The sequence below is a fragment of the Heptranchias perlo genome, chromosome 5 (genome assembly GCF_035084215.1).
Source record: "Heptranchias perlo isolate sHepPer1 chromosome 5, sHepPer1.hap1, whole genome shotgun sequence".
Lineage (NCBI taxonomy): Eukaryota > Metazoa > Chordata > Chondrichthyes > Hexanchiformes > Hexanchidae > Heptranchias > Heptranchias perlo.
This window is the reverse complement of record NC_090329.1, coordinates 93507891-93521273: the sequence shown is the minus strand read 5'-3', so window position 1 is coordinate 93521273 and position 13383 is coordinate 93507891. Positions and strand designations below refer to the sequence as shown.

The following is a 13383-nucleotide window of genomic DNA, read 5'->3' as shown; positions in this document are numbered from 1 at the left end:
CCAAATTTTACGGTAATAATGCTCTCAAATGACTTTGTAAATGGGTAATCTATTCGTTATATGTGAGCAGTATTTCCAGAGAGTTCCACTAGATTCAATTCAGGACATTCCAACCTATCCATGATAAGTGGAGAATTGAAGCAAGGAAGTATGTAGTAAGTGGGGCCCACTGTATAATCCTTTTTAATACCTCTCTTTGTAAGCACCAGCACTTTGCTAACATCTACTTGCTGTGTTTGAATTAAATGCACATGACAAGCAGGTGGAATTGCAGATGTATTTATGTCCTGCATGTGATGATCTGGCAAGTTTCCCAGCTCATGTCTAATAGTCAACCCTCAGCTACATGACTTTGGGACAGGTCATTAGGAATGTCAGTTCTTAACAAAACACTGCAGCTAACTGTTTTCCCATGTCTTTCAGGCAAATAAAATCTCACTGGAATTAAATTTACACAGAGTATTTACAGAAAGTTGTTTTAACCATCTCCACATTTTTGTGTTAAATGTTTCTTTTGCTCCACAATCACTATTCTTCAGTTGGTCTCTTCCCAGGTCTTTATATTTATGGGCCCTCGTTTTGGACTCCCTCATAAGTAGAAACATCTTCTCTATGTCTACCTTATCGAACCCCTTCATAATTTTAAAGACCTCTATTAGGTCACCCCTCAGCCTTCTCTTTTATAGAGAAAAGGGCCCCAAGCCTGTTCAATCTCTCCTAATGGTTTTAACCTCTCTGTTTTGGTAACATCCCAGTAAATCTTTTTTGCACCTTCTCCATATATATCCTTTTTTATAATATGGAGACCAGAACCGTACACAGTAATATTGCTGTTCCTGGGTCATAGGTATGGGTTGGCCTATCCTTCAATTTTCATTACCTCAGGGAAAACACTTCCTCCGGCAAGGGAGACCAAGATGTCGATCAATTAATCAAAAGGCCGTTTTCCACTATTAAGAAAAATACTTTGCAGTCATTGTTTCCACTTTTGGGATATCAAGAATTCCTAGCCATTGCTTGCAATAGAGTTTGATCCCCTGGAAATACAGCATCGTATAATAGCTGGCAGCAATGATGAGGGAGAATTCAGGAATGGAGCAGGATGATTTTTGACAGGAGAGGGATACCAACAGAGTTTTTTGGAGGGCAGCACACAAACTGAGGGCAGAGGGAAAATTTTGTGAAAGTGGAGGTGGCAGTGGAAAAAGAGAAGCTCCATAAACTGAGAGGAGGAGGAGGGATAGTAGATAATTTCAAAACAAATAGAAGAGTACTGTGCACAGTTCTGGTCTTCATATTATAAAAAGGATATCGAGGCACTGGAGAAGGTGCAAAAAAGATTTACAAAGATGTTACCAAAACGGAGAGGTTATAACTATCAGAAAAGATTGAATAGGCTGGGGCCCTTTTCTCGACAAAAGAGAAGGCTGAGGGGTGGCCTAATAGAGGTCTTTAAAATTTTGTACACCTCAATCATGTCCCCCCTCAGCCTCCTCTGCTCCAAGGAAAACAAACCCAATCTTCCCAGTCTCTCTTCATAGCTGAAGCGCTCCAGCCCTGGTAACATCCTGGTGAATCTCCTCTGCACCCTCTCCAAAGCGATCACATCCTTCCTGTAGTGTGGCGACCAGAACTGCACACAGTACTCCAGCTGTGGCCTAACCAGTGTTTTATACAGCTCCATCATAACCTCCTTGCTCTTATATTCTATGCCTCGGCTAATAAAGGCAAGTATCCCATATGCCTTCTTTACCACCTTATCTACCTGTTCCGCCGCCTTCAGGGATCTGTGAACTTGCACACCAAGATCCCTCTGACCCTCTGTCTTGCCTAGGGTCCTCCCATTCATTGTGTATTCCCTTGCCTTGTTCGTCCCTCCAAAGTGCATCACCTCGCACTTTTCCGGGTTAAATTCCATTTGCCACTGTTCCGCCCATCTGACCAACCCATCTATATCGTCCTGCAGACTGAGGCTATCCTCCTCGCTATTTACCACCCTACCAATTTTTGTATCATCAGCGAACTTACTGATCATACCTTTTACATTCATATCCAAGTCATTAATGTAGACCACAAACAGCAAGGGACCCAGCACCGATCCCTGTGGTACCCCACTGGCCACAGGCTTCCAGTCACAAAAACAACCTTCGACCATCCCTCTGCCTTCTGCCACTAAGCCAGTTTTGTATCCAAAGTGCCAAGGCACCCTGGATTCCATGGGCTCGTACCTTCTTGACCAGTCTCCTGTGCGGGACTTTATCGAAGGCCTTACTGAAATCCATGTATACCACATCCACTGCGTTACCCTCATCCACACGCCTAGTCACCCCCTCAAAAAATTCAATCAAATTAGTCAGACATGATCTTCCCTTGACAAAGCCATGTTGACTATCCCTGATTAATCCTTGCTTCTCCAAGTGGAGACTAATTTTGTCCTTCAGAATTTTTTCCAATAATTTTCCTACCACTGATGTTAGGCTCACTGGCCTGTAGTTCCCCGGTTTTTCCCTACTCCCCTTCTTGAATAATGGTATTACATTAGCGGTTCTCCAGTCCTCTGGCACATCCCCTGTGGCCAGAGAGGTTCTGAATATATGTGTCAGAGCCCCCGCAATCTCCTCCTTTGCCTCACACAGTAGCCTGGGATACATTTCGTCCGGGCCTGGGGATTTATCCATTTTTAGGCCTGCTAAAACCGCCAATACCTCCTCCCGCTCGATGTTAATATGTTCGAGTATATCACAGTCCCCCTGCCGTATTTCTATGTCTACATCGTCCTTCTCCATAGTGAAAACAGATGCAAAAAATTCATTTAGAACCCCTCCTACATCTGCCGGCTCCACACACAGATTGCCATTTTTGTCCCTAATGGGCCCTATTTTTTCCCTAGTCATCCTCTTACCCTTAATATACTTATAAAACATCTTAGGATTTTCCTTTATTTTGCTCGCCAGTGTTATTTCATGGCCCCTCCTTGATCTTCTAATTTCTTTTTTAAGTATCCCCCTGCACTTTTTGTACTCCTCTCGGGCTTCCTCCTTCTTTAGCCTTTTGTATCTGCCAAAAGCCCTCCTTTTTTTCCTAATCCATTCTCGTATATCCCCTGACATCCAAGGTTCCCTGGAGTTCTTGGAACCACCCTTGACCTTTACGGGAACATGTTGCCATTGTATGGTCTCAATCTCCCTTCTGAAAGACTCCCATTGCTCCGATGCGGATTTTCCTACAAGCAGCTGATCCCAGTCCATTTTGGCCAGATCCTGCCTTATCCTATTAAAATCGGCCTTCCCCCAATTTAGAACCTTTATTTCCGGCCCCTCCCTGTCCTTTTCCATGACCACCTTAAATCTCACCAAATTATGGTCACTGTCACCAAAGTGCTCACCTATTAGCACTTCTTCCACTTGGCCGGCCACATTCCCTAGAATCAGGTCCAGTACCGCCCCCTCTCTTGTAGGACTTTCTACATGCTGGCTCAAAAATCTCTCCTGGATGCACGTTAAGAATTTTGTACCCTCTAAGCCTTTTACACTCTGAGTATCCCAGTTAATATTGGGGAAGTTGAAATCCCCCACTATTATTACCCTATTATTTGCACAATTGTCTGAGATTTGCCTACATATCTGTTCCTCTATCTCCCCCTGACTGTTTGGGGGCCTATAGTACACTCCCATCAAAGTGCTCGCCCCCTTTTTGTTTTTAAGCTCCACCCATATGGCCTCATTAGAGGAACCTGCTAATATATCATCCCTCCTTATGGCAGTAATTGATTCTTTAATTAATATTGCGACCCCCCCTCCTCTTATACCTCCCCCTCTGTCTCGCCTGAAGATTCTGTACCCCGGAATATTGAGCTGCCAGTCTTGCCCCTCCCTCAACCATGTCTCTGTGACAGCAACAATGTCATACTCCCATGTGTTTATCAACACCTTCAGTTCATCCACCTTATTCGCAAGACTCCTTGCATTAAAATAGATGCCATCCAGCCTTGCCCTCACATATTTGCCCTGTCTTCCAAGCTGACTTGTTTTTTTCTCTATATTTGGCTGCACATCACCCCCTATTGTAGCTCCACTCTGTATCCCATCCCCCTGCCAAGTTAGTTTAAACCCCCCCCAACAGTGCTAGCAAACCTCCCCGCAAGGATATTTGTCCCGCTCTGGTTCAGATGCAACCCGTCCGACTTGTACAAGTCCCACCTTCCCCAGAAGCAGGCCCAGTGATACAGGAAACTGAAACCCTCCCTCCTGCACCAACTCTTTAGCCACGCATTCATCTGTTCTATCCTCCTATTTCTATACTCACTAGCCCGTGGCACTGGGAGTAATCCAGAGATTACAACCTTTGAGGTCCTGCTCTTTAATCTGCTACCTAGCTCCCTAAATTCTTGATGCAGGACCTCATCTCCCTTCCTACCTATGTCGTTGGTCCCAATGTGGACCACGACCTCTGCCTACTCACCCTCCCCCTTGAGAATGCCCTGAAGCCGCTCAGTGACATCCATGACCCTGGCACCAGGGAGGCAACAAACCATCCTGGAGTCACGTTTACGGCCACAGAAACGCCTGTCTGTTCCCCTTACGATAGAATCCCCTACCACTATAGCTCTTCCACTCTTTTTCCTCCCAGCCTGTGCAGCAGAGCTACCCCTGGTGCCAGGAAGTTGGCTGCTGCTGCCTTCCCCTGATAAGTCATCCCCCTCAACAATATCCAAAGCGGTATATTTGCTTGAGAGGGGGACGGCCACAGGGGACCCCTACACTGCCTGCCTGCTCTTCTTACTCTGCCTGGTGGTCACCCAATTACTTCCTGCCTGTACAACCTTTACCTGCGGTGTGACCACCTCACTAAACGTGCTATCCACGACGTTCTCAGCATCGCGAATGCTCCTTAATGAATCCATCCGCAGCTCCAGTGCCGCAATGCGGTTTGTCAGTAGCTGCAGCTGGTGCATTTCCCGCACACATGGTCGTCAGGGACACCGGAAGGGTCCCTGATTTCCCACATAGAGCAGGAAGAGCATAACACGGGGCTGGGCTGTCCTGACATGACTTACCCTTTAACTAATTAATTCAAATTAAATGAATCCCACCAATTTCACTTCTTTGAGGATGTAACTAGTAGAATAGATAAGGGGGAACCAGTGAATGTGGTGTATTTGGATTTTAAGAAGGCTTTCGAAAAGGTCCCAGACAGGAGGTTGATGAACTAAGTTAGAACACATGGAATTGGGGGTAATATATTGGCATGGATTGAGAATTGGTTAACAGACAGAAAACAGAGAGTAGGAATAAACGGATCTTTTTGGATGAGGGGACCAAATGTAATATTTCCAAGTTTGCTGATGACACAAAACTGGGTGGGAATGTGAGTTGAGAGGAGGATGCAAAGAGGCTTCAAAAGGATATGGACAGGTTAAGTAAGTGGGCAAGAACATGGAAGATGGAATATGATGTGGAAAAATGTGAATTTATCCACTTTGGTAGGAAAAACAGAAATGCAGAGTATTTTTTTAAATGGTAAGAGATTGGGAAATGTTGATGTTCAAAGGGACCTGGGTGTCCTTGTACATGAGTCACTGAAAGCTAACATGCAGGTGCAGCAAGCAATTAGGTAGGCAAATAATATGTTGGCCTTTATTACTCGAGGATTTGAGTACAGGAGTAAAGATGTCTTACTGTAATTATATAGGGCGTTGGTGAGACTGCACCCGGAGTATTGTGTACAATTTTGGTCTCCTCACCTAAGGCTATACTTGTCCTAGAGCGAGTGCAACAAAGGTTCACCAGACTGATACCTGGGATGTCGGGATTGTCGTGTGAGGAGCGATTTGAGTAGACTTGGCCTGTATTGTCTGGAGTTTAGAAGAATGAGAGGTGATCTCATTGAAACATACAAAATTCTTACAGGGCTCGACAGGGTAGATCCAAGGAAGATGTTTCCCCTGACTGGGGAGTCTAGAACCAGGGGTCACAGTCTCAAAATAAGGGGTAGCCCATTTAGGACTGATAAGAGAAGACATTTCTTCACTCAGAGCATGGTGAATCTTTGAAATTCTCTACCCCAGAGGGCTGTGGAGGCTCAGTCATTGAGTATTCAAAACAGAGATCGATAGATTTCTAGATATTAAAGGCATCAAGGGATATGGGGATGGTGCAGGAAAATGGCATTGAGGTAGAAGATCAGCCATGAGCTTGTTGAATGGTGGAGCAGGCTCGAGGGGCCAGTTGGCCTACGCCTACTCCTACTCCTATTTTCTTATGTTCTTAAGATAGTCACTAATAAATCCAATAAAGAATTCAGGAGAAACTTCTTTACCCAGGGAGTGGTTAGAATGTGGAACTTGTTACCACATGGAGTAGTTGAGGCGAATAACATAGATACTTTTAAGGGGAAACTAGGCAAGTAAATGAGGGGGAAAGGAATAGAAGGTTATTGCAGATAGGGTTTGATGAAGTAGGATGGGAGGAGGCTCGTGTGGAGCATAAACACCAGCATAGACCAATTGTGCCGAATCGCCTGTTTCTGTGCTGTAAATTCTATGTAAATTCACAATCAGATTTAGCAACAGAGAATACCAATACATATCCATACCAGCCAGCAATATCTCCAAAAGAAATGAGGGAAAATTCAAATAATTTTTTGCCACAATCTTCTGCAATTTTCCATTGGCCCTGGCTGGTTTTGAATGGGAAGAAATAATTAGGAAGTTACCCTGGTTAACTGAATTGGCAAGGGTGGGGGATCGGTGGAACTAGAAGTGCGATAGGCCACCTGACTATTTTTTGGTCTGTAGCAATGAAGATCTAAAAAGAGGGTGAAAATAATTTTAACAACCTTAAAATATAAACAATTATTTTTTTTAAAAAGCAGGAAACGTGTTTACCTGTATAAGAGATTCAAGCAAGTTTCTCACAACTTTGTCCTGATCCTCAGACAGTATCCGGTGCAAAGTGGCCCTCCGCTCACTGTCTTTTTTTAGCATGAAGAACCCTGCATCCTTCTCCTCAGGCGACGGTGGTGCACTGTGATCTTCAAAGTGATCGTCAGGTAAACTACAGGTTAAAACAAAAGAATTATGAGCAGTTTGGAGAAACGGGAAGGGCACCCGAGCCTAAAGAGGAAACACCGATTGCAACTGTGATTGAATCTTACAAAGTCTTATGGTGGAGCTAAAAGGGTGAATTTTCTGCCTGGTGATGTTGGTACCAGCGGCAGAATTCTGGTCAGCGGGGTCTAGGAATCTGTACAGCTAGTGGTTCTTTGCACCCCCCCGCCTAGTCCCGACTGAAAAGGTGACCCATGCATATACCAGTTGGGTCTATATTGCTGGTGCCAATCACTCCTGCTCCTTTTGTGCACAAACGTCATTAAGCATGTAAGTAGCGTTAATGAAGGCCATCAGCAGACCTGTTCTACTTTCTGATATTTGGTCATAATTCCCGCCAATCAGCCATTCCGACCATTCTAATCATATATTAAATGGAAGTTGCTTGAAATTCTAATTAAAATGGACAGAAGGGAAACATATTGAATAAGGTTAATATTTTATTTTTCAGGTACTGTTTCCAGTATCAATTAATGCTTTTTTTCATTTTCAGCAAATGTTTAATGGATTTTGCCTGTATTTTCTGGATCAGACCATACAGGAAATGCTAATGTGATGAGAAAGCAGTTGAATCATTGTTACCAATATCACAGAGAAACTGACCATAAAGAAACTCATTCCGTCTCCACAATATCAATACTCATACCACCTAAGGGTGGTCCACTGCATCTAACTGGAGGCTGCACCAAGTGCAGTCCCCAATGGCAAGTCATTGTTACCTTACTATGGGATGCTTTCCAGGCACCTCGCAAATCACAGTATTTTTTAAAAATTCATTCATGGGATGTGGGCGTCGTTGGCAAGGCCAGCATTTATTGTCCATCTCTAATTGCCCTCGAGAAGGTGGTGATGAGCCGCCTTCTTGGATCGTTGCAGTCCGTGTGGTGAAGGTTCTCCCACAGTAGGTAGGGAGTTCCAGGATTTTGACCCAGAGATGATGAAGGAATGGTGACATATTTCCAAGTAAGGATGGTGTGTGACTTGGAGGGGAATGTGCAGGTGGTGGTGTTGCCACATGCCTGCTGCTCTTTTCCTTCTAGGTGGCAGAGGTCGCAGGTTTGGGAGGTGCTGTTGAAGAAGCCTTGGCGAATTGCTGCAGTGCATCCTGTGGATGGTACACACTGCAGCCACAGTGCGCCGGTGGTGGAGGGAGTGAATGTTTAGGGTGGTGGATGGGGTGCCAATCAAGCGGGCTGCTTTGTCCAAGATGGTGCCAAGCTTCTTGAGTATTGTTGAAGCTGCACTCATCCAGGCAAATGGAAAGTGTTCCATCACACTCCTGACTTGTGACTTGTCGATGGTGGAAAGGCTTTGGGGAGTCAGGAGGTGAGTCACTTGCCACAGAATACCCAGCCTCTGACCTGCTCTTGTGGCCACAGTATTTATGTGGCTGGTCCAGTTAAGTTTCTGGTCAATGGTGACCGCCAGGATGTTGATGGTGGGGGATTCGGCGATGGTAATGCCGTTGAATGTCAAGGGGAGGTGGTTGGACTCTCTCTTATTGGAGATGGTCATTGCCTGGCACTTGTCTGGCGCAAATGTTACTTGCCACTTCTCAGCCCAAGCCTGGATGTTGTCCAGGTCTTGCTGCATGCAGGCTCGGACTGCTTCATTATCTGAGGGGACGCGAATGGAACTGAACACTGTGCAATCATCAGCGAACATCCCCACTTCTGACCTTATGATGGAGGGAAGGTCATTGATGAAGCAGCTGAAGATGGTTGGGCCTAGGACACTGCCCTGAGGAACTCCTGCAGCAATGTCCTGGGGCTGAGATGATTAGCTTCCAAAAACCACTACCATCTTCTTTATACTTTAAGTGGTGGAAGATGGTAAGCTGTGGCATTTGCTGCAAGACAACCTGCAGGCAACTTCTTTGGGATGAATTAAACAATCAACTGACGCATTGGTCAGCACAGGCCAACTTATAGCAACAAGTGCGTAACACTGCTGTGTTTCCCAAAATACAGGAGATCCCTGATGGCGATCAACAGGTTCTTGCTCCTCCACTGCTACCACCAGTTGTCATTCTTCACTTGCAGTCAATGACCCACATGATGCTACCTCCTCAAGCTCACTTAATACATCCTCTGAAATGTTTGTAGCTGTGCTGGTGCTTGCAAAGGTTGGTGAGAGAAATGCAGCTCGCCATGAGGCACTGCCTTGTCCCAGCCCACTGCCAGTGCTGACAGGCTGCTGCTCCAGGCGTAGAATGACAAAGTGACTAAGGTTACAATGTTGTCTCCAAGAAATGTATTCCTACACATGTAACTCTGTATGCTGTTTGTGTAGTTGTATGAATGCCGATGTGCGAGTGAGTCAGAATAGGAGCAAGATTTGAAGGGGACCAATTTCTCATGGGCCTGCTCTGCTTGTGGAAATGTAGTGGGCTGGAACTTTTGGCCATCCGCTGCTTGATTGTTTACATCCCTGACCCCAGCCCACTTCCTAGCGTTGAGTATGCCCCACTCAGGATTCTTCAGCGGCACACATTCTGGATCAGTCTGAACTGGTGTTTGGGATGGAGTCAGTGACAAGGGAGCAAAGTTTGTGGCAGAGCCCACAACAGTGGCTTTGGTCTTCCTGACGCTGAGCTACAGGATGTTGTGCCTCATCCAAGGCTTGATGTCAGACAAACAGTTTGACAGCATTTGAGAGGTAGAGCAGTGTATCAGCAGTACATCTGTGAATGTCTCCCCGTTCCTGCAGATGATGTCATGAAGTGGTAGATATGGCAAAAGAAGTGGCTAAGGATAGATCCTTGAGACCTCAAAGGTGATAGTACCAGGGAGGAAAGGAAAACTGTTGCTGGATATGAACTGCCTGCTTTCAGATAGGTAGGAAAGGACGCAGACAAGGGCATTTCCATGGAACTGGATGACAAGAGAGGTAGTCAGTGGAGAGGATGATGCGGTCAACTATATTGAACACTACAGAAAGGAATATACGATGATGGAAACTTAGAACTAAGTCAGCCCCCTGTGACAGACTGGGTAATCTGATACCCTGAGCTAGGCAAGTTTGCAGAGGTGAGAGTGACTGCCCTTGACATCAAGGCAGCATTTGACCAAGTGTGGCACCAAGGAGCCCTAGTAAAATTGAAGTCAATGGCAATCAGGGGGAAAACTCTCCAGTGGCTGGAGTCATACCTAGCACAAAGGAAGATGGTAGTGGTTGTTGGAGGTCAAACATCTCAGCCCCAGGACATTGCTGCAGGAGTTCCTCAGGGCAGTGTCCTGGGCCCAACCATCTTCAGCTGCTTCATCAATGACCTTCCCTCCATCATAAGGTCAGAAATGGGGATGTTCACAGTGTTCAGTTCCACTCGCAGCCCCTCAGATAATGATGCAGTCCATGCCCGCATGCAGCAAGACCTGGACAACATCCAGACAAGTGCCAGGCAATGACCATCTCCAACAAGAGTCTAACCACCTCCCCTAGACATTTAACGGCATTACCATCACCGAATCCCCCACCATCAACATCCTGGGCATCACTATTGACCAGAAACTTAACTGGACCAGCCATATAAACACTATGGCCACAAGAGCGGGTCAGAGGCTGGGTATTCTGCGGCGAGTGACTCATCTCCTGACACCCCAAAGCCTTTCCACCATTTACAAGGCACAAGTCAGGAGTGTGACGGAATACTCTCCACTTGCCTGGATAAGTGCAGCTCCAACAACACTCAAGAAGCTCAACACCATCCAGGACAAAGCAGCCTGCTTGATTGGCACCCCATCCACCACCCTGAACACTCACTCCCTTCACCACGGCGCACTGTGGCTGCAGTGTGTACCATCCACAGGATGCACTGCAGCAACTCGCCAAGGCTTCTTCGACAGCACCTCCCAAACCCACGACCTCTACCACCTAGAAGGACAAGGGCAGCAGGCACATGGGAACAACACCACCTGCACGTTCCCCTCCAAGTCACACACCATCCTGACTTGGAAATATATCGCCATTTCTTCATCGTCGCTGTGTCAAAATCCTGGAACTCCCTTCCTAACAACACTGTGGGAGAACCTTCACCACACGGACTGCAGCGGTTCAAGAAGGCGGCTCACCACCACCTTCTCAAGGGCAATTAGGGATGGGCAATAAATGCTTGCCTTGCCAGCGACGCCCACATCCCATGAACGAATGAAAAAAATACTTCAGGACACTGCTCATGATTACCCTTCTAGTGTGGCCAAACTTATTGAGTGCTGGGATTCTCCCACTCTGCTCCAGATAATCCTGCAAGCCAATACCCCAACTGGTCGGGTGGTCCTGCTTGAACAAGCAGCGTGAAGCTTAGCTGTGCTCTGTGCTGATAGGCTGCATAGCCTTTGCTGGTTAAATTCCAACACACTTGGGAATCCTTAAGCCTTGGATCTGCTAACCTGCACCTAAGCTCTCTGGACTTAAATGAGTGGGATGTGTTCCTACAAGGGGAGTAGGCATTCCATATTGAACAAATAGAAACTCTGCCTATGTTTATTTTTCAGTAACTTGGTTTGGAGACTTGAACATGATTATGGATTTCTACATCTGTCATGGTACATGGCTGGCCAAAAAATAAATACCAAAGTTAGGTTATATTATTTGTTTTCTTCAATTAGTTACCCTCCACATACCTTACAATTACATCAATGTAATTCCAAAAATTCACAGAAAGGGATATGTTGTGATGTTACGGTCTGCCTTAAGGACCAGTGCCCCCAAAAGAACATTTCTTCTGGAAGATAAATCCAAACAATAATCTGGACAAGGTCCCTTTTCATCTTGCTATAATTTACTCTTTTCCAGTCAAGTACCCTGGTCATCAACTTTGCTTTCTATTCTTAAACTGAACCCAATTATATTGTGGTCAGTTTCCCAAAAGACCCCCTACTTGCTCCACTTGATTATCCTGAAACAAGTCAAGTAGCGCTTCCTTCCTTGTTAGAGTAGCAACATATTGGCCCAGAAAAGAGTCCTGAAAACATAGCACAAAAACCTCTCCTTTTCCACTACTAGCATTCTCCCTATCACAGACTATGTTTGAATGATTCTAAAATTATAACTTATTAATTATTCAAATAGAAATGGAGCAGTTTTATAGCAAATTATATAAGGTGTTGTAGCAGCTGTCTAGACAATCTGCTTTTGTTTGTGGGCAACTTTAAAGGGTAGATTTTCTTCTTTGTTGCATCTCGAGAATATCATGATCCCAGGCACAGCAAAGAGGAACTGGGGTCAGGGACTTATTACATCAGGTCTCTACCCCCACAGTGATGCCCCAGGATTTCCTAAAATCAGCGTAACTGCAACTGCAGTAGATGTAGGCCCAGCGTAGGGGGGCCAATGAGATGTGGGGGAGCCATTCCTGGCTCTTTTGGCTCAATTTACTCTCAGTGCCCCCATGGGGTGCCCAAAGGGACACCACCAGCATAATATTTAGGCCTGGGAGAGCAGCAGCCAGAAGACTCCAGTGGCCAATGATCTTGCAATTATGCTCTTGTTTCCACCACCCGATCCCAGTATATAAGGGTCCGCCAGGGGGGTGGTACTGCATGAGAGGGTGCCTTGATGGCCTTGGTGAGGAAACTTGAGCAGAATCCTCCCTTCATGGACTCTGTGCCCCTCCACGACATTGCGTCTGTGTGGCATCTGATGGGTGGACACTAAGAGGACTATTAGTCCCTAAACATCCAAGTGGAAATGAATTTTGTTTTGTGAAAAACTGTGGGGTCACAAATTTAATTTCATAACCATTGTATGCAATTAATGTTATAAGCAACTTCTGTCTTTCACCTCAATGTATGCAGTAGGTTCTACTTGATTAACAACATGCCCTAATATTGCAGGGTTTTTTAAAAAACAAATTAGTTCCTAATTCAGTTTTGGCTGCATTATTTATCACCTGGCATTCTCGCATTGAAAATGGCAGGGTACAATGTCGATTGTGCAACATAATATTCGATACAAGTCAGTAGTTTCATTGGAGTACCACTTTGACATCCAATTGCTCAGTGGGTATTCCATTCTTGGAGGGTAGATACATTCCTTTATCAGATTACAACGGAGCTGCATCACTTGTCTTGCTCACATATCTCTTGCTCTTCACCTCATGGAGATAGAGGAATCGTTCTGGACCAACTTCAGCTAACCAGCAAAAGGAACTTTTAAGGGTGCTAAAGATTCCTTTAAATTCAATTCGTACTTCACAGCAAATTTTTAAAATGTTAAAAAGCAAGTTTTTTCAGTGGAACTAACTGAAAAAGGTATTAGGTTACACTTACACAAAA

The 13383-nt window shown here is 45.4% G+C and overlaps 1 protein-coding gene across 1 annotated transcript in view; it reads right to left on the bottom strand.

Moving 5' to 3' along the window:
• map3k5 (mitogen-activated protein kinase kinase kinase 5) overlaps positions 1-13383 on the bottom strand; it is a 180746-nt gene that overhangs the window by 32845 nt on the left and 134518 nt on the right. Inside the window, exon 22 of the mRNA XM_067984803.1 lies at positions 6887-7055. Within this exon, the coding sequence (XP_067840904.1) occupies positions 6887-7055 (169 nt within the window). The remainder of the gene's footprint in view (positions 1-6886; positions 7056-13383) is intronic.